The 22,375-nt window shown below is 35.8% G+C and overlaps 1 protein-coding gene across 13 annotated transcripts in view; it reads right to left on the bottom strand.

Annotated features, from left to right (window-relative positions):
- The window catches only part of R3HDM1 (R3H domain containing 1), a 197,991-nt gene that overhangs the window by 55,279 nt on the left and 120,337 nt on the right, over window positions 1-22,375 (bottom strand). For 6 of the 13 annotated variants that reach the window (XM_057551221.1, XM_057551224.1, XM_057551225.1 and 3 more), the window contains 5 exons: window positions 19,289-19,543; window positions 16,396-16,547; window positions 12,712-12,813; window positions 10,174-10,464; window positions 4,532-4,655 (listed from right to left, as the gene is read on the bottom strand). In XM_057551221.1, coding sequence (XP_057407204.1) covers window positions 4,532-4,655; window positions 10,174-10,464; window positions 12,712-12,813; window positions 16,396-16,547; window positions 19,289-19,543 — 924 coding nt within the window. The remainder of the gene's footprint in view (window positions 1-4,531; window positions 4,656-10,173; window positions 10,465-12,711; window positions 12,814-16,395; window positions 16,548-19,288; window positions 19,544-22,375) is intronic. The other 7 variants (XM_057551230.1, XM_057551231.1, XM_057551232.1 and 4 more) reach the window with 5 other exon arrangements.

Here is a 22,375-nt window from a genome sequence, read left to right as displayed (position 1 = left end):
GAGTCCCTACTTGACATAAGTAAAATCTCTTATCAGTATCACCCCTCCTCCACTTATCCAATAGGGCCCTTTCTTCCTTCCTTGCCTTTTACACCCTGGTTACTTTTAAATTTGTGCCCTGCAATGCTGCCAGTATTCTGTGCACCTTACAGACTGTTTAACCTGAAATGTTCCTCCTGTGGTTGTGGTTCATCAGGACCCTACTGTAGTCTGCTGGTTAAAGGTATAAATGCATTGATAATCTTTGAATTTAACAGAGGTTGCAAAACTAAAATGATATTTAGTTCTATGGAGTCATTTTGCTTCCCACATGCATACAATATCACAGTTTGGAAAAAAATTAAATTATATCCCTTCAAATAGCTTCAAATGCGTTTACATGTCTTAGGTCCATTTAATGGCATGCATAATAGTATTCCTAAAAAGTTATTTAGCAACAGGGAAAGAGATGTATTTGACTTTTGCTAATGAGTCTGGCATGCTTAAGACATTAAACTTTTAAGAAAAGCTCCAATCAAAATTAATCTGCCATTCAAATCTGCTTTGGAAAAGAAATTAAAGCAATAGCTTTCATGAATTTTTAAAAGGTAAATTATATTAAGCCAAGGTTGTCATTTAAATTCAAATCCCTATTTCTGAGTATGATGCATGATTAAAAGGCATTACAATTAATGGAAAATATAAGCAAATGTTAATACTTTAATACAGCATTAAAAAGAAAAAAAAAAAAAAAAAAAAAGGGCAGTGGAAACCTGAGTAAAAAGAAGCCAGGAAGCAGCTGAAAAAGAGACCGGTTCACTGTGAGAAATGTAAACCTCTCAGACAGTGCTACGGCCCCGAATCCAACAGCTCAGGAACAAGGCCAATTATTGCAAAATATTCAACATATATGGTGAAGCTGCAAACTTTTCAAAAGAGTCATAAGAATGAAAGCAGCTGCATAGAAAACAGCCAGGCCTCATAAACCTAAAATCTTTGCTACAATTACTACCTGCAGGAAGAGTTTCTTTATAGTATACCAAGCTTCTTATATGTAGTATACTTCATAGTATTCAAGCTGTAAATTTTATGATAAAGGGTTAAGATAACAAATCCATATTACTGCAGCTGGCAAGTAACCAGATCTTTTGAAATCTCTGCTTGTATGGCTCCAGTTTTGACAGTAGGTCACTAAGCTACTGCAAACCAATTCTCCAATGTTCCACCTTTCTAAACTAGAAATGACTCACATAAGACAGACACACAGAATCATGGAATTTTAGAGTACACAGAGGCTTCAATAGATGATACAGTAAAACTCCCTTACTTTGCAAGTGAGTAAATGGAAACCCGGAGGCTTTAAGTGATACACCTAATACCACTTAAATACAAATAAGGGTTGTCAGGATTTGACTCCTATTTTGTTTTCTTTCATGTTATATAATACATTGTCCAAAAGGCCTTAAGTAGCCAGAATTTCTTCTGCTTCTGTTGACAGGGGCTGACTCAACCTTGTTTTAATGACCTAGTAGTTTCACATTCATAACAAAGGATTTGTACATTCATTCCCCAGCAGTAATGTTAGTACTGATTTCAATTCAGTCCCCATAATAGGTAGGTTTATTGTCAAGGAGATCAATAACTACTGCAGTTCTCTGGTACACACTTGCATGGAAGACCAAAGGCATTTTATCCTTGAGGTATTTCCCCAACCTCCTTCCTGCCCCCAAAAGGGAAAATAACAGAAAATCTTGTATTTCTACTGCCCATACCCAACCTGATCTAAGAATATTTGATTCAATTGGGTTTGTTAATTTAGGGCGAAATTTCTTTAGATTCATATGCAAACATTTAAAAATTATTTTTTTGTATGTAACTCAGTGAAAAAAAATTGTTCCAAGTCTATCAATGCTTTCATCATTTGGCTGAATTATTAGTTTCACCCTTTTATGTAACAAAACAATATGCTTCTTGACTAAATGTTATTTGACAAGAAAAAGAAAAGTAAGGGATGTAACAAATTATTTCTAATTTTAATGAGATGGGGATGGTAGAATGTAGAGAAATATTACAAGGAAAAAAAATAAAAAATGAAATCCAAAAAGTATGATGTTTGCATATAAAAATGTAAATTACTGCGAAAGAAATTGCTATAAATCTGTTCAGAAAATCAGAACAAAAAGTTCCTGTGTCCACTTCCCAGTGCATTTTACTTTTCTGTTAGGAGACACACAAACATAAATGCACATTTTTTTGATAAAGTCTGACATAAAAAATAACCACTGGCTAACAATAAAAAAGTCTTTAGATTATATAATCATCCAACTCCTACTAATTCTACAAAAAGGTTCAGTATAATTACCAACACAGTACGTGGCACTGGCACAACTGAACTTTTCTTTAAAGGGAAATTTTCTCTTCTACTTATTAGCATAACAGCATTTCTTTCGCTTTCATATAAGGGTGCTTTGAGGATTTATTTCTCTTCTCTTCTTCAAACTGAATGACATGAAACCAACTCTAGTTATAAAGTGTTATATTATGACTGACTCTTAAGAGGCAAACACAACGTCAAAAGTCATTCAGACACACGCACTTTTCTGTGCCTGTACTGTCTAGATGCAATCTGACTTATTGTTGCCCTCCTTCTCACCATAACCAGCATTAGGAAAAACCCCACAACTGAAACATCACTGATGATAAACACATGCCATCTGTCGTGTAGATATTTTGGCCCTGAATTAGGAGGCGTGGCATTTACAGTTGTCCATTTTTGGCAGAGAGGAATATATTTGGCAGAGGCATTTGCATGAGCACACTGGTCCTACCTGTGATTAAAAGTTTTAATTTTGTAGGCAGTTTGGCAATGGAGAGGAATAAAAATTTTGCCATGAAAAAGAACAGAACTAAGAAGCTCACACAAATACAGAACAAAGTTTCTTTGCCTGCCTCGTTAATAGGGCGTACTAATGAACTAATAAGTTAATTAGTCACACGCAAGGTATTTGAATGGGGAAAGTTAAGACAAATTTTTTTTTATTATCATAACATTAGCTGTAATCTGTATTGTAATTTTGGAAGAAAAAAATCATGACAATTATGATATGGAAAGTCAGTCACAGAGGCCCAGGAAAACTTAGGAAATAATTTCTATTAGAATAAAACAACTATGTATTTAAAGTTAGTGAGCAGTGTCATCACCAATGTGTCCAGGTATAAAGGACAGCTTCTGATGCCTTTCAAAATTAGAGAATATACTAGTTTAGGTTATTTGAAGTGGAATGTATTATTAAAGTTCAGGAACAGAGGACAAATTCTAAGTTGGCCAAAATGACCATTGTATATACTCAACATCCTTTGGAAGAACATTTGTCACACATACAATACAAGGCCAGTAACATGAAAAAGGGAAAAACCTACACATGAAGTACAAGACAACTCCTGAGAGCAAGACTGAGGACGTGGAGGTTCCCCTGCTGGGGAGATAAGTAAGAGTAACATCTGGTAAAGGAAGCTGATGAGTCACAACGATGAGTGCAGACTGCACAAGTGAGGAGAGGCAAGAACACTTCTCATGAGACCGCCCAGTGCAGATGTCTTTCTCCTGAAACTGTGGAACCCCTCAAGAGTTCCACACATTATCAAGAGCAAGAAACTGCGTAAGTAGAGGTGGAGGGTTATGTGGCCTCAGCTAATCACGCTGACATAGTCTGAGCACATTCAAACGGCGACAAGCAGCTAAAAAGGCTTCAAAGAAACCAATAAAAATTCTCCTTGAACACCTAGAGTTATAAAAGGCTGAAAAGAATACCTTATTAAACATCTGGGGCAGAAGTACACATGTAGGTGGGGAAGCACAGAGAGAAATGAGTTCAGTCAAATTAGTAAGGTAGCTTTTATACTGAGATCACAGTTGTTTCCATTGAATGCTTAAAGAAAATTTGAAAGGGGCAAAAGAAAAACTATCTTTTCAGTTTTAATATGTTTGATATGCTTAGGATTAGACCGTATTTGGTTTAAAAATACCTTTCACTCACTATACAACCACAAAACCAAAACACTAAAAAGATGTGTAAGAACTTCATTCCTTTTAAGGCACTCCTGTGGAGACTAAGACATCAAAATATCTTCACTAGGCTAGAGTTCTCAACCGAAGTTAGGTCATTTTGGTCCTTGTTTTTGGTTAGCTGTTCAGCAGACATCTTAACTTGCCTTGTCTGCCTTTTGCTGTTCACCACAGGTGGATTACCAGGCTGTAGAGGAGGCCTCGGCTACAATGGCAGGGAGTACCTGGAAGCTGCTCACCTGCTACAATCTTCTCATTAAGGCTCCCAACTCTGTAGTATAGAAACCTGACACTGTGGCATTCCCTGGAGGGGGCTAAGATCCGCCCACTCTTTTCATCTCACTGGTTTGCATATTCATAGGTATGCACCTATCTGAAACCTTTGACAGACTGAGTGTGGCAGTATCTTAACAGTAAGACTGAAATAAAGCAGGATGAAAAAACAGCAATAGCGAAAGCTGAGAATTCCTAACCTCACATACTCACCTGCCTGCTGTGCAGGCTGTGGCAGTGGTTGGTTCAGATGTGAACTGTAATGGACAGAAGGGACGGGGCGATACTGAGGTTGACTGGAGTGGTAGTGGCCTGGAGCACAGTAACAGGCTGGCATCTAGGATAAGCATTAAGGAAAAAAGAAAAAATCAATTTTACTTGCAGCAGAATTTTTTTTTTTCCTGCCAGGAATATTGGAGTGTAATGAGTAATAATTCTCCCAAATAGTAATCATCTGAAAACTGATTTTCTTAGCTTTAAATTTACCTGAAAAAAATTTTTTTTAAATTTCAAACATATAGTATACATAACAAAACAAACCTACCAATTTGCCCACCGATCAGATTTAGTAGATTTAAATTTTGGGGCCCTATTTGTTTCAGATTTTTCTCTCTTTTACCAAGTACTACTGAAATAGCTAAAGGCTCACTCCAACATTCCTTTGCTCTATATTCCATAGAAAAACCATTATCCTGAAGTTGGTATATATCATTCCCATAAATGTTTTTAAGCTTCTAGTGTGTGTGTAATCTGTTATCCATACATACAATTGCTGAGAATTTAAAAAATGTACATTTATGGTACTCTATATAACTTCATGCAACTTATTTTGCAATTAACATTGTTTTTGAGACTCATTTTGGTTGAAGCACAAATCGCTAGCTCATTCAATTTAACTGCTGAACAGCAATCACCACATTAATAAGCCAGTTTATCCATCCCTACACTAATGCACACTTGCACTGGTTCCATTCTTTAATTTTTCTCATACTTCTAATGCAAATTAAAATGTCAGTACAAATTTTATTTGTCAATTATACTTAATAAAGCTGGAAAAAATGCCAATAAGACTATCTTGATTTAGTTTTGCCTCCAGAGCTATCTGTATCAGCTGTGAATTTCTCTAAAAGTAATCTGATCTGGTTTGGGGTGAAGAATAAACAATTAATCCAGTGGTATGGAAGTATGTGTTAAGTTAACTTTATTAGGTTCACGGGTTCTCTTAGGTTCTGCTTATCTGACTGGGTTACTTCTAAAAGACCAGAGATCCGTGGAAATCTTTAAGAGGGCCCATTTCATCTGGAAACCAGCCAAGCACAGAATTCCTGGATCAGTTATAAGCCAAGAGTTGCCTAAATTTTCTGTAATATTCTTCTGTTTTTGAAACATTAGACACAATATACATGTGATCCCTTAATTTTTCCTGGAGGTATCAGCAAGCGATATATCCTGATTTCGGATCTAATCCATTATTATACTTTTCAGTATGTGTGATGTGTATAAATAATACATTCTTCCTTTTCTCCTAATTAAAAAAAACAAAAAAGATACTACTACGGCAACAATTGTAACACCAAATTTTTCTTTATAATGTATATACATGCAATATATATGACAACAATAGCACAAACAATGGAGAGAGGGTAAATGGAATTATACTTTTAACATGACTAGTACATTTTTCTTGGAGTTTTGTATGAACTCAAAGTAGATTTTGATAAGCTAAAGATACCTATCATAGTCCCTAAGGAAACCACATAAGCACAAGATTCAAAGGGCTGTAGACAAAAAGGCAAAAGAGGAAATAAAACAGAACCCTGAAAGAATTCAAATAATATAAAGGAAGGAAAGCAAGAAGACAGGAATAAAATATAGATACGACAAATGGAAAACAAATAGCAACGTGGCATACCTACATCTAACCATGTCAGTTGATATATTAAAGATAAAAGGACTGAACACTCCAATCAGACTGAATGAATCAGCAAATACCAACTATATACTGTATGTGAACAACATACTTTAAAGGCTGCAAATAAGAGGATGGAAAAAGACATATCATTTAAGTGCTAACCAAAAGAAGGCTGAAGCCACTAATATTAAAGTCAGATAAAATAGGTTTCAAGGACTTCAACACAGAAGTTGGAGGACTCACACTTTCTGATTTTAGACCTTACTAGAAAGGTACAGTAATAAAACAGTGTAGTACTGGCTAAAGATAGAAATAGTGTAAAAATGAGTTGAGAAATAAACTCTTACATTTATGGTCAACTGATATTCGACAAGGGTACCAAGATTATTCAGTGGGAAACGAAAAGTATCTTCAACAAAGGATGCTGAAATAAGTAGATATACACATGCAAAAGAATGAAGTTGGACCCTTACCTCATACCATATATAAAAATTAACTCAAAAGAGATAAATGCCCCAAATATAGGAGCTAAAACCATAAAACTCTTAGCAGAAAACAGGGATACATTCTTATGACCTTGGGTTTGGAAATGGATTCTTACATATGACACCAAAAGCATGAGCAACAAAATGAAAAGATGGATGAAGTGAACTTCACCAAATAAAAAAAAACTTTTATACATGAAAGACATTATCAAAAAAGTGAAAAGACAACCTACAGAATGGGTGAACATATTTGTAAAACACACATCTGATAAGGGTCTAGAATCCAGAATATACAAGGAATTTCTTACAGCTCAACAACTAAATGACAATCTGATTTAAAGACAGGCAAAGGACTTACACATTTCTCCCAAGAAGATCGACAATGGCCAACAAGCACATGAAAAGATGATCAACATCACTAATCATTACGGACATGCAAGTCAAAACCATGAGATAACCACTTCACGCCCACAGGATGGCAATAATAATAATAATAATAATAATGGTAAATAACAAATGTTGGCAAGGATGTGGAGAAACTGGAACCTTTATACACTGCAGGTAGGAATATAAAATGGTTCAGACACCACTGAAAACAACCTGGCAGTTCCTCAAAAAGTTAAACATAGAATTACCATATCATCCAGTAATTTTTTCCTAGGTATGTACCCAAAGAATTGAAAACAGATACTCGAACAAATCCATGCACCTACATGCTCATAGAGCACTATTTACAATAGGCAAAAGGTGGAAACATCCCAAATCCAATAATGGTTGAAGATGGACAAATTGTGGTATATATATAAAATGGCATATTATTCAGCCATAAAAAGGAATGAAGTACTCATACATGCTACAACATGGATTAACCCTGAAACATTATGTTAAGTTAAAGAAGCCAGACACAGAATATAACATATTGCATGACTCCATTAATATGAAGTATCCAGAATGGTAACTCCATAGAGAATAAAGACTGATGGTTGCCAGAGGCTTGGGGGTGAGGGGAATGGGTATGAACTTCTCTTTTGGGGTGATAAAAATGTTTTGGAACTAGACATAGGTGATGGTTGCAAAGCACTGTGAATGTACTAAATGCCACTGAATTGTTCACTTTAAACTGGTTAATTTTACGTTATGTGAACTTGATCTAAAAAAACAAAAAAACAAAACCACAAAACACTGAAATGACAGAGTACAAATTCTTTTCAAGTACAGACAAATCATTCGCTGAGAGACTACATGCTGGGACATGAAATAAGACACAACAGGTTCCAAAACACTGAAATCTTAGAGTAGATTCCCTGACCACATGCGACTAAAATAGAAATCAATAACCATAAGCCCCAAACGTTTGGAAATTAACATGCTTCTAACGTAAATCATGGGTCAAAAAAGTAATACAGGGACTTCCTTGGTGGCGCAGCGGTTAAGAATCCACCTGCCAGTGCAGGGGACACGGGTTTGAGCCCTGGTCCAAGAAGATCCCACATGCCGCAGAGCAACTAAGCCCGTACGCCACAACTACTGAGCCTGCACTCTACAGCCCGCGAGCCACAACAACTGAAGCCCGTGCACCTAGAGCCCATGCTCCGCAACAAGAGAAGCCACCACAATGAGAAGCCCACACACCGCAACAAAGAGCAGCCCCTGCTCGCCGCAACTAAAGAAAGCCCATGCGCAGCAACGAAGACCCAACGCAGCCAAAAATAAATAAATAAATAAATACATAAATAAATTTATAAAAAAAACACAAAAAAACCTTATATTAGTAATAGTTCAAATAGAAAATGAATAAACAACACTAATGAAACCCTAAGTTGTTTTTCTTTTAACATCATCAAGAGAACTGATAAACCTCTAGTTAAACTAATAAAGGAAAAAGAAAAAAGAAGACTGAAAATACTAATATCTTTAGATCCTGAAGATACTAAAAGTATAATAAGGGGATATCACATATGAGCAACTTTATGCCAAAAAGTTTGACAACATAAATGAAATTGATACAAACTACCAAATCTGATCCAAAATGAAAAGGAAATTGTAACAGCCCTATATCTATTTATTACTAAAAAATAAGAATTCATAATTTAAAAACCTTCCCTGCAAAAGAAATCCAGGTCCAGATGGATTCATTAGTGCAATTCTAGCAAATATTCAAGAAGAAATAACACCAATTCTACATAAACTCCTTTAGAAAATAAAGGAGGGAACACTATCCAACTCATTTTGAGGTCAGTACCACCCTGGGTACTACAACCTGAAAAAGACATTACAAGCAAACTACAGACCGATATCCTTCATGAACATACATGCAAAAATCCATAAATACTGGCAAATTGAATGCAGTGATATATAAAAAAGAAAACTATATCATGATATATATATCACTATATATCGTGAGGTATATTCCAGAAACAAAAGGTTAGTTTAACGTTCAAAAGTCAAAGTAATTTACTGTATTACTAGACTAAAGGGGAAAAAACCCCACATGATCACCTCAATAGATGCCAAAAAATTTTTTTTACAAGATTAATGTCCATTCATGGTAAAGACTCTTAGCAAACTAGGAATATTAGAAAATTATACAAAAACCCCACATATAGTATCACAGTTAATGATGAAAGACTGAACGCCTACCCTTATGGCTGGAAACAAGGAAAGCATATGCACTTTCAAAACTTATATTTAAGTTAATACATGGATTCTAGAGATTTTTACTTCCCTCTGTTGTGTTGAAAGTATTCAACATTAGGGCTCCTAGCTAATGTAATAAGGCAAGAAAAAGAAACAAAAGATATATAGATTGGAAAGGATAATATATGTAGAATAATCAAATTTAGAAAGTCCACAGGGTAAAAGATCAGTACATAAAAAACAATTATATTTCTACATACTAGCGATGAACAAATAGAAAATAAAATTTAAAAATAATCTCCTTTAGAATATCACCTTAAAACATTCAATATTTAGGGATATATTAAAAAAATACGTGTAACACTTGTGTGATGAAAACTACAAAATACTGTTGACAAAAAATTAAGGAAGATCTAAATAAATGGAGAGAGATAACATGTTCATGCACTGGATGATTCAATGGTGTTAAGATGTTAATTCTCTCCAAAGTGATCTACCTCTTCTTAAAATGTATCATTTTATTTTTATAGTGCATTTACTTTACTGTGTTTCTCTTAAGCTAATCAGAACAAAAGAAACCTCTCAGAGTCAGAAGGAAACTCAAAGATCACATAGTGTAACCCTCCAACTGAAGTGTCTACAGGTCATGTGGTTGTCTAGCATGCACTTGAAAATCTCCAAAAGGGAAGGTGACTACAAGCTTTGCTTACACATTCTCACAAATTCTATCCATGCGAAATTAAAAATGAGCTCTCTAAAGTTAAAACTGATCTTAAATGAGAGGCTTCCATAGGAGAGAAAAGATGAAAAAAGCAACGTACCTGTGGAGAGGGCTGTTGAATATATCCTTGCTGCTGGAGCACAGGCTGGCTGACAGGATGACCAGAGGCAGAATAGGCAGCAGTAGGGACTGGCTGCCCAGGTGGTAGGGGAGGAGGAGGAGGAGGAGGCGGCGGTGGTGGTGGAGGGGCTGCTGTCATGATATAACCAGACTGCTGTGGGGACTGAAGAACAACAGTGGACTGGAACATGGTGGCGTGAGGGTCAGAGCCATCTGCAGATGGCTGGCGGGCAAGACTCATGTGGCTAAACTGAGACCCAAGGTTGTCCTGCTGAAAAAGGGAGAAGTCAGAAATCAGTAAGCTTTCCATACATAGACCAAACTTATCAAAGAAAAATACTTCATATATTTTAAGAAGAGTTGCAGTAGTATATCTTATGGAAATCATGTATCTACCACAGACATGACTTAATAGAAGAACAGCTTCAAGAAAATTAGAACTCTAAGGCAGCAAGGTAGGACTATTACAATGCTATCATTGCAAATTACTCGCAAAATATATCTAACGGAAATGTATAGCATGCAGAAAAGAGTAGGGTATAACATTACACAATCAAAAAATGAAAAGACACTAAATGAGGACTAAAGGCACACTTTTATATTATACAATTAACATTTTCTGAAAGGACTTCGAAGACCAGGAGTCTAGCAACGCATGGTACTAATTACTCTTTACTTTAAATCGTTGCCCTTCTTCCCAGAAGGCAAGATTCAGGTTCTATGCATTTCTGTATCTCCTCCCATACCTAATAATCAAATATACTAGCAGAAATGAAATAAAATATATAAAATCTACCCTCCCTGATGTACACTCTAATCTCTCAACAATAATTTGGTCATAAACTCTTCCATAGTGTTTATCCTTAAGTCAAATGTTAGACAAATATAATCCAAATGACAGTGTCCTACTGCTTTTGCTACTTAAGAGAGCCGGCAATGGTGCCCAGCCAAGAAAGGGTTACGATTTATATGCCATCTGACAAATGTTTCTCTGACTCAACAGCGTAAGGATCAGTTCTGACTAGTCTACATAATATCACTGATATGACGATAATGGGGTTAAAAAGGCATTCCCTTGCTCCCAAGGAGCCACAGATCGGCGACAATACGTACCATGTTTTGTTAAGAGGAAAAATTTGAAAAAAAGTTACTTAAAATATTGTGGTAATTGAGTTGTCAGATCAAAGTTGTTGACATGTCTGCAATTTCTATAATCTGATGGTTTTTGCAAAGTAAATTAAGGCTATGGAGATGATAAAGGGACTGAAAAAAAAGGGAACCTGACTTAGTGACTGAAAATCTATGGCTTTACTCTTCCCAAGTGGTTGTTCTGACAGAGTCTAGCACTATTCATATAATTCAATGAATAGTTTCAGAAGAGGAAAATATACTTAAAAATACCTACTAGCTATAATTACAATGTAATATGGCCAAATATTAAAAAAAGAGATACCATAACTATATACCACCATCAGAGTCATCTTCGTAAAAGAAGTCATTTTCTTAATCCAATGATTTGCCATTTTTCCAAAACATTTTTGAGGCTTTTATGGTATTTCCAAAAATGTTGTCAACCTTCTCAATGCTGGCAAAATTTCATTTTTTCAGACTGAAAGTGATTTTTGAAAATCATTCAGAGCCAAGGCTGGTAAATAAGGTTGCCTCAAGCTCAAAACAAAAACACCCCCAACAAAACAAAACATTTCTAAAAAGTGGCAAGTGATTTTAAGATATAGCTTATAATTTAACCTGGATGCGATTTCAAAATGTGATGCCCATATAGTCTGAAAAATAAGAGCATCACTGGGAAAAGTATATCGGTGGTGAGGCAGATTCATTTAAAGGGAAGGAAATGATCACTTATTGAATATCTATTACATGTTAGGCACTATGCAGGAGGTACTTTATATGGTGGCCTCATATGCTCAGTAACTAGAGAAGGTCACACAGAGAACACATGGCAACTGTGTATCTGAGTTCTTACTGAGATGTATAACTTGGGGCATACTTTGGATTAAGTGAAGTACCATTACTTTATAGTCACAGATTAAATATCTAGAGATCTTCTTTGGAAATATACTAAGGAGGATGTCTTATGTAATTGGAAGCTCCAATTCACCCTAATGACTGATACTAAGTCTACTGGACCTGGGGCACTGGGGAAAGAACAGAAAGCCTAAACCCAGGTGAAAGCTGCCACCCCAGGACCGCACAGACCTGCACTGGCCTCAATGAGAAAAATAGCTAAAACATCTTAGGACTTGAAAATTATTTCATTATGAAAAGGGAGGAAAAGATTAGGCTTTATTTATACAATCACTATGATAAGCCAATATAACAAATATTTTATGGAAGAGCATAAATTATTTCTAATACAGGTTAGAAATGCTTTTTCAAAACGTATGTAACCCTGACTTTAGAAAATCACAAAAGAACATATCACATTAATCACATTCACAAGGATTCATCACACATCCACCCACAGAAACAACGCAGGAGGTGAATAGAGATATAGTACCACGGAGTATTGCTGGGTGGGTGAGACTGGCAGGAACGGGGATGGGTAAGGGGCTGTAGAGTACTGAACAGGCTGTGAAGAGGGCTGCAGAGGACGAATAGGCTAAGGAATAACAGGTTGGCAAACAATGTTAATGTCAGAATAAAATGTCAGAAGAATTGCATAAAATGGAAAGTTACACTTTTTTTGGCAATAACTTAAAACTACAAAGTCACCTAAAATACAACATTATAGGAAACAACAAAAACAATACTAGGCGAAGAAACTCTACATAGAAAAATTCTGAGAACATACATTTAAATTTAAAACATAATTAGAAAGATAATTTTTTTCATAAAAGTATTTATTAGATTCACTGCAACAGGTAATTTAGACATTTCAAATCCTATTATCTAACAAGACCCCTAGGTTAAGTCAGTAAAATCAAAACCATTTATCCTTACTTCCTGGTTTGATGACGGGGCTGCTCTACTTAGCTATATAACACTAAATAATAGAAGAAAAACTTCACTCACTCTTATTATCAGACAGTATATCTTACATAATACCTATGCCAAGTATCCTCTCTATTTGATAAGGCATGATTAGATAACTCTTTTGGGACCAAACTGCCTAAATTTTAGCAATTTTTAAACAAAAATGTACTGTGAGTACCATTAATAGCCTAAAGAAAACACACACATACATATAAGCACATGCACACACACACAAACAGATATCTTTTACATAAGGAAGGTAGACACAGTTTTCTTCTAACTAAAAATTTTTATTGAGAGAATATTAGGAGCTGAGAAACTACACTTGGTCTTTGAACAACTCAGGGATTAGGGGCACTGACCTTCTGCATGGTCAAAAATCTGTGTATAACTTATGGTCGGCCCTGTACCTGCAGATTCTACTCCACAGATTCAACCAATCACAGATCATGTATACTGTAGTTATGTATTTAGTGAAAAAAATCTATGTATAAGTGGACCCTTGCAGTTCAAACCCATGTGGTTTGACGATCCACTGTAATTATTTGAAATTCTTTTTACTAATGAAATACTCCTGCATTTCAGAGAAAAAAAATTTTAAGTTTTATGTTTCCCAAGGGCACTCATAACACAGGTGTTTAAAAACATGAAAGAGGTTTCAATCCTTTCTAAATTTTAGGGAATACAGCTGGCCAGCTATAGACTAATAATGGCATTTAGTTTCCCAGTCTTACATTTATACAGTTTATTATAAAGGACAATATATATATTGGTTTAATGACTATCATAATCTACCCTACAGGTGGCAATCAGGTTAAGGGAAATTAAGTGACCTGTATACAACCATTTAAGCAAGCAGTGGAGGAACCCAAGTCATTTTATCTAATGAAAACTCTTAGTTTTGGTTAAAATATACATACATGAATCTCCCTGGACAATATCTCCAAAGAGTATACTTTAGAAATGCAAAATTAACTAAATAAGATTACTCAGGGAATACTCTAGATAAGGAGAAATTCTTATGACTAAGACGTATAATGATGAGTTTGCCCTTCCACCACAAAATCAACACAACAGTTTCTGGAAAAAATGAAAGGCTTAGATTAGTTTAGAATTCCACAAAAAATTCTAGAGCTAACATACTAAAAAAAGTATAAGCTGAAAATCTACAGAGTGGCCACTGGTTCCTCACTAACCTCTTGACTAGAAATTAGCAAGCTTCCTAATGGATGACAGCACGTATCACACTAAATGAGGTGTTGTGGCTTTAAAACTACCAAGTACAAGCTATTTAATGTGTTATTAAGTCAGACAACCATTAAGACATAACTTTCTTCCAGAAAATGTGACCTACTAGGTCAGTGTCAGATGAAACAAAAGCCTTAGTCTGCTGGGGAGTAAAAGAAAGAAGAGTACTGTGACCACCAAGGGTAGGAATTAATGTCTGCCAGAGTGTCAAATGGTAATGAGAAAAATGTGGGCTAGAAGACTGGCTGATCAAAGTGAAATTCTTACACTATGTAGAAAAGAAAAAGCGTTAGCACTTCCTTTTTCCTACTTAAATTGCAACTGGCTGTAAAACAACATCCACTTAAAGTGACTGGTTTCAAGAACGCAGCCCATTTGAAGGCTTTGGAAATCACAGCATTACTGTGTTTGGTTATTTGAAATTTCATGGATGGATTATCTCAGTGTGCAAGAGATCGTTACTGAGTATCATTTGTTCATCAATTCTCTATTCTTGTATTTGACGAAGAATTACCAGAAACACCTGAAGCAATGCCTGGAAAAACAGCCATGGAGTTTGAGGCATACCCCAATATTTCAAGTTATAGTCTATTAAGACATCATTTCTAAACTAAGCTGCCTACATCTTCACTTAGGACTGTCTTTTAAAACTAAATCAGACAAAGCTATTTCTGAGAGATAATAATCTGAAACATATAACCACAGATAAACCCTTAGGATTTTTTGAAGGTGCCAGATTTATTTCCATTGAATTAAATCAAATGAAAATCAGCCCTATAAAGCTCCTGGTGAAATTCACAGCACTGCAAAGATGACCCCACAATAGCAAATGAAAGGGAAACACTTCAAGACCAAGTTGAATGAAACCAAGGCAGAGAAAGCCAGGGAGGGAGTTTTATATAGTTTAATATGTACCTGAGTGTATGTAATCAAACGGGGTTGGGAAGTAGGTATGGGAGTCTTTGGAAATAGTTTTAGACAGTTTCCTCTACATATATGAATTCATTTGTATGGTCTTGGAAGTGCATCAAACACCTTGAAGTCCTACTGCAGAGAAATTGCCTTGCCCAGTATTACGAGTCTTAATTGCCAGACCAATAATTATTTTCATTAGTTTAAAAATATTCGATAACTTTATCAAACTGCTCATACATTTTTCACCCCTGCAATACAAATATAACTTGTGAATAAAACTAATGAAATTTCTCCAGTTCAAGTTTATCACTATACTTCTTTCACAAAACATTACTCTGCATGTTCTCACCAGTGGAATATTTAGATCATCTTCCAGGGAAAAAGAGGTACAAATAACTGTACAAACTGCCTTTGATATGCTACACAACCTTTAAAAGATAGAATGAAAGTAAGAGTTTACACTAGTATAATCAAGTTCAGCAAGAATGAGTAACACATCTACAGGGGAAAAGCCTGAATGTGAAAATGTATGCGTAAACTCTAAACATTTATACAAATTCAAGATATTATTAAGAGTACTTCTGAGAATTCTAAATCAATGTTTCTGTCTTTATCTTTCATAGAGTAGGTGGGGTGGAGAGTACCTTGTAGCGAGGCGAGTCAACTCAGTTTCTTCTAAGTGCTTGATCTGTTGAATCTTAGAACAACTCACTTTGCTCACTGGGGTAATGAACTATCTTAGCTTTGCTTTTTATTCCTCTGGTCCCTTGCTTGCTGTTGTAAAATGCAAGGTATAAAATACTCACCATACAGGCTCATGAGATAAAAATTTCCCTTCCTTCCAATATATATTCTGTTTTCATTAGCAGAAAAGCCCTTGAAGTTAACCTCTCTTCCTACAAGCGGTGAGTAGGACATCACTGGTGGAGAATACTAAAGTTCTAAGAGACACTTACTTGGGCTCTCTCGATTATAATTAGTGACTTTAGTCCCACATATGCAAAGGCAGGTGAACTTAGCATTGTGTAATCGTGGACATGTGCACCTGTGAGAAGATGTGATGGGCTGCTTGCTGTTGAGGTGGCAGTGCTGGCAGAGGCGGCTGTGGAGGTCCAGGCACTTGGGCTCTAACTGGCTGTTGAGTCACAGGAGGGCTACACACAACTGGACTCCCATCTGGGTTTAGGAAGGGCTGACCTGAAAATTTGAAAAAGGAAGAACAAAAAATCATTTACGATGGAGACCGAATATAGGTCGCTCTATAGACAACTTACAGCACATGTCTGCAGTCCTGATTCACAATTCCAAAAGCGTCAAGCTTCTGGAAACCAAAAGCTTTTCTTACCTTGGAAAGCAAAGCCTGACCTTACACGAGCCTATTAATAGTCTTTATATTTCCCACTTAGGGTAAATATTCAAAATTTCTGCTGCAGTGTTTTACTATGGGGGTGCCACGCCAGAACCCACTTGAGTTGTTTCATACTACACAGTATTTTCCAAGAAACCCAATTCTGAAACACATCTTGCTCAAGGGATTGAGTTACAGGATTGTGTAACATTTCAGTTTCAAGGGAAAAAAAAAAGAAAACTTGACTTTGGGATATTGGAAATTTATTAATTAGCCTGTTAGATGGTAAGAAATATCTAATTTACAGGTCACATTGCATATATTTAACTAGTAAGATTAAAAGCTGATGAAAATTAAAATGGTTGATAACTTCAAATTTCAAATTGTGGAGTTGATGGCAGTGTCCTTAGTTTATAACTTCTAACTTGCTAAAAGTAGAAAATAATTTAAAAATTCTAAATAATTTTCTAAAAAAATTTCCTTTCACTTCCAATGAGCTTTACTCATAGGTAAGAAATAAAACGAGAGAGAACTTTAGTACTGATTTTGAGGCTTACTCTTATTGGTTACCAATTACGGGAGGAATACTTTAAGTAACTCTCTACACATACATTCTAAACAACTTTTTCTTATTATACAAAGTAATATTCTTACTGTGGGAAAATAACCAACAAATACAGATCAAAAAGTAAATAAATTCCCCATAATCTTATCATCAACAATTTGGATACCTTCTTCCAGACTTTTTTTTTCAATGTACACATAAACAGATTCAAAGAGTAGTATTTTTCCTTACTATACACTGAATGATTTAAAAAAACACACTGGATTATTAAAAAAGAAAGAAAGAAAAATGAAAGGACTATGTGAAATAAAGAAATCATTGACTACATACCCTTTTAGGATGGGAAGAATACCTATGTGTCTTAAACTGTCTTCAAAACATCCTCTCTTTTTTTAAAATAAACTTGTGACATATAATAAAATAATATTTGGGAAAGCAGAATACACTGTTCCATTGCTATCAAGTGGGAAAAGTTCTCCAAAGTCAAATTATTTTCATCAGTTAATTTCCCGATAATTTATGTGATGGTTATAGACAACTAAAAGCAAGCCATGCTGGATATTTGTTGATTGTTATAAATAATTTTGGGAAAAAAAATGGTAGAGAAGACTTGAGTGAAAGCATGTTTAAAAGTAACTTAAGGATTGTCTGAAAAAAGCTGGATGTGTTGTAATGCTGTTCTCAAAAACAAAGAGATCACTTTTGGGCTAATTTAAAATTAAGTATACAATTTAATTTCAGGTTGCTTAGTTTCTCATCATCTCCTACTCAAATGAAGCTTCCACGTTACCAAAACCATGTTAACGAATATTCTGAATGAAAAATAATAGAAAATAGTAAAATATTAAATCATCTTATATTCTGCCCCAGGAAAACAGGAGGTTTACTAATATAATAGACTTGAAGGATCAGAAGATAACTGTTATAAAGCAAAAACTGAGTTTCTGAAGAGTCAGTTATTTACACTAATTCCATTCTTACAACAGAAACAAAAGTTTGAATACTTTATCTTAAAAAAGAGATGCAAATGAAATCTGAAGGTAACAAGTTCCGAGCCATGGTTTTTTCTACAACAAACAAAAGGCAAGTTTCACAACACTCAGAGACTCCGACACTCTCGCCTGTATCTACCTTGCCCAACTACTACCATGCTGATGTGACCATATCAGCTGAATCTGAGAGTCTTTAAGGAAGGTTATTGAATGACTTAAGGTTATTCTCATTACCTTACCATATGACTGGGCTATGTTATTTTGATTAGAAACCAAAACTTGTCATTTAAAAAAAAATTTTATTTTCTCAATATAAGTCATTTTTGCCAATATACATAATGAAATGTATTATGGCTGCAGTTTCTTAATCTCTCTGAAGTTCAGTTTCCTTATCTGTAAATGTAGATTTCATCTACCTAACAGGGTTGCTATAAATAATGTATTTAAAGCACATAACACAGTACATGACACATGATAAACACTCAATAAATACAAAGTACTATCTAATTGCAAAGAATGTGTTGTCAATATTAATTCATAACGACTATCTATTTTCTTTCACTACTAATAAGATGTTCTTTAGCTTTTCCTAAGTAGAAAACAGTTACAGTATTCAGAAGAGCAATTACTTATGGGTTCTTTCCACCGCATCACGTAAGAAGTCAGAGCTGCTGCTAACGTCCTCCTTCTTCATGAAATGCATACTATTTTCCCCACGATAAAACTGTTCTATCAAATAAAGTTCTTTCAAAGGTGGTTGTCCCATTTCTAGGAAATGAATTGTTTCTTAATTATTTGGCCTAAAAGATGATGTCATGGATGTGACAAGGAGAAAAATACTTTCTGATATAAATGTCTTTTAACATTCTCTAGCATAAAGTGTTTTTATTAAAGTTCTAGGGAAAATGCTAATCACACATGAAAAATAAAAAGCTGACAATGCATATACAGATAATACATTTAATACATATTCTTTAGTTTTCAGATAACTCCTGATATCTCAACTGAAATAAACCTTTTTCTGGATACCAACCTGTTTGTGGGTTGATCAGAATACTGCCTGGTGGTATGCCTGTCGCTTCCAAGGGAAGCAAAAAGAAGCTAGTGCTAGGAGATGCGACTTGCCCACTTAGGCCACCATCAAAGGAAAGAGAACTATGAGTGCTGACAGTTGGATAGACGACAGGTGCGCCATGAGAAGACTGGCTGAGAGCTGTACCTGGAAGAGGCTGCTGGATGTGAGAGAGAGAGCCCGTAGATGACCCTACACTACCAGAAGACTCAGAACCTAGGGGAGGAGTAATGAAAAAGAGGGAATTTTTTAAACCTCATATAAAAACGCAGGTTTTAAATATGTAACAATAAAATTCACATTGCATAACATGCAGTTACCACATAAAAGCGTGAACTATTTTTGACTTACTGTATAATTTTGCTTCCCCTCCCCACCAAGAACAAGTCTAATACAGCAAAACTGATCACATACGTTGTCAGAGAAGTCATAGCCAAAGCATGCAACTAAAGCAAGTCTATAATACTGGGTTGGCCAAAAGATTCGTTCGGTTTTTTCCGTAAGATGGCTCTAGTAGCACTTAGTTGTCTTTAACTTCATTCGAAACAATTTTGTTAGACTGTATGTGACAGCTGCAGTTAAAAAAAAGACTCACCAAAATTGGTGAATTTTTGTATAGCCATTTTAATATTGAAGATGGAAGGAAATAGCAACATTTTCAGCATATTATGCTTTATTACTTCAAGAAAGGTAAAAACGCAACTGAGGGCTTCCCTGGTGGCGCAGTGGTTGAGAGTCTGCCTGCTAATGCAGGGGACACGGGTTCGTGCCCTGGTCTGGGAAGATCCCACATGCCACGGAGCAGCTGGGCCCGTGAGCCACAATTGCTGAGCCTGCGCGTCTGGAGCCTGTGCCCCGCAACGGGAGGGGCCGCGATAGAGAAAGGCCCGCGCACCGCGATGAAGAGCGGTCCCCGCACCGCGATGAAGGGTGGCCCCCGCTTGCCGCAACTGGAGAAAGCCCTCGCACGAACCGAAGACCCAACGCAGCCAAAGATAAATAAATAAATAAATAAAAAAAAAGAAAAATCCTTGGGAAAAAAAAAAAATAAAAAAAAAAAAAACGCAACTGAAACGCAAAAAGAGATCTGTGCCGTGTATGGAGAAGGTGCTGAGACTGATCAAACATGTCAAAAGTGGTTTGCGAAGTTTCGTGCTGGATATTTCCTGCTGGACGATGCTCCACAGTCGAGTAGACTAGTTGAAGTTGACAGCGATCAAACTGAGACGTTAACTGAGAACAATCAACGTTATACTACACGGGAGATAGGTGACATACACAAAATATCCAAATCAAGCACTGAAAATCATTTGCACCAGCTTGGTTATGTGAATCGCTTTGATGTTTGGGTTCCACGTAAGTTAAGCGAAAAAAACCTTCTCGACTGTATTTCTACATGAAATTCTCTACTGAAACGTAATGAAATCGTTCCGTTTTTAAAACACATTGTGACAGGCGATGAAAAGTGGATACTGTAAGGTAATGTGGAATGGAAGAGATCACGGGGCAAGCGAAATGAACCACCAATCACACCAAAGGCCGCTCTTCATCCAAAGAAGGTGATGTTGTGTAAATGGTGGGATTGGAAGGGGGTCCTCTATTATGAGCTCCTTCCGGAAAACCAAACGATTCACTCCAAGAAGTATTGCTCCCAGTTAGACCAACTCAAAGCAGCACTCGACGAAAAGCGTCTGGAATTAGTCAACAGAAAACACATAATCTTCCATCAAGGTGACGCAAGATGGCATGTTTCTTTGATGACCAGGCAAAAACTGTTACAACTTGGCTGGGAAGTTCTGATTCATCCGCCGTATTCACCAGACATTGCACCTTTGGATTTCCACTTATTTCGGTCTTTACAAAATTCTCCTAATGGAAAAAAATTTCAATTCTCTGGAAGACTGTAAAAGGCACCTGGAACAGTTCTTTGCTCAGAAAGATAAAAAGTTTTGGGAAGATGGAATTATGAAGTTGCCTGAAAAATGGCAGAAGGCAATGGAACAAAACGGTGAATATGTTGTTCAATAGCGTTCTTGGTGAAAATGAAAAATGTGTCTTTTATTTTTACTTAAAAACCGAAGGCACTATTTGGCCAACCCAATAACATCAGCCACAGACAGCCACAAAAAAACGCATTACCCACATTCCCCAAAGGACAAAGTTATGTACATTTTTACCTTTTAGATTAACACCTAGGAATATACAGATTATAATTTTTCCCCCAGGACAAAGAACTTAGCACAGCCAAATGCCCAAAACCTCTTATATCAGAAACCCCTTATCTATAAGAACACAGAAAGATTAAGAGTAGTGTAGGAAATAACAAAAATGATAATTCTCTATCAAGAGAAACAACTGTCAGGTTTCACTGCAGACTTTCATTTTCAGCTCATAATCATAGCATCTTCCTGTAAAGTAAAGTCAACTTTCAATTTTTTATCAGAGCAAGGGACAAAGGTAGAATAAAAATATTCCAAGTACTTATATTAGCATCAGCTTAAAATTTATTTCTCACTGTACTTAATAAGCTAATTTGATAATTTATTTTTAACTGCTTTCACGCCTCCAATCTACTTAATTTTCTATTATACAGAGACTGAAGAAGTCACTGACTTTCAGTATAATGGCTTAAGGTAGACAATGAGACAATGAAAGAAAGGAAAAGATTTTGATGATGTAAATAGTTAATTAGGTTTTGAATAACAGAATTGACTCTGGGATGGAGAATTAATTTTAATGAATGACGTAAACAAATATGATACACTATAGAGATTGCCTCAGAAGGATAACTTCTATTTTAAGTTGTGCCAAAAATGACTATCTCCAAGAACTATATGAAAAAAAATTTCTTCCTAATAAAAGAATTAAATATTTATTTTCATCTCTGAAGATAATATAGATTATAAATAGTACATGTTCTAAAAATGTTTTAGGGACTTCCCTGGTGGTCTAGTGGTTGAGAATATGTCTTGCAATGCAGGGTCACTGGTTTGATCTCTAGTCAGGGAACTAAGATCCCACATGTCGCTGGGCAACTGGGCCCGTGTG

Source organism: Balaenoptera acutorostrata, chromosome 8 (assembly GCF_949987535.1).
Source record: "Balaenoptera acutorostrata chromosome 8, mBalAcu1.1, whole genome shotgun sequence".
NCBI classification, from domain to species: Eukaryota; Metazoa; Chordata; class Mammalia; order Artiodactyla; family Balaenopteridae; genus Balaenoptera; species Balaenoptera acutorostrata.
Note: the sequence above shows the minus strand (reverse complement) of the source record. Positions and strands in the feature narration are given on the sequence as shown.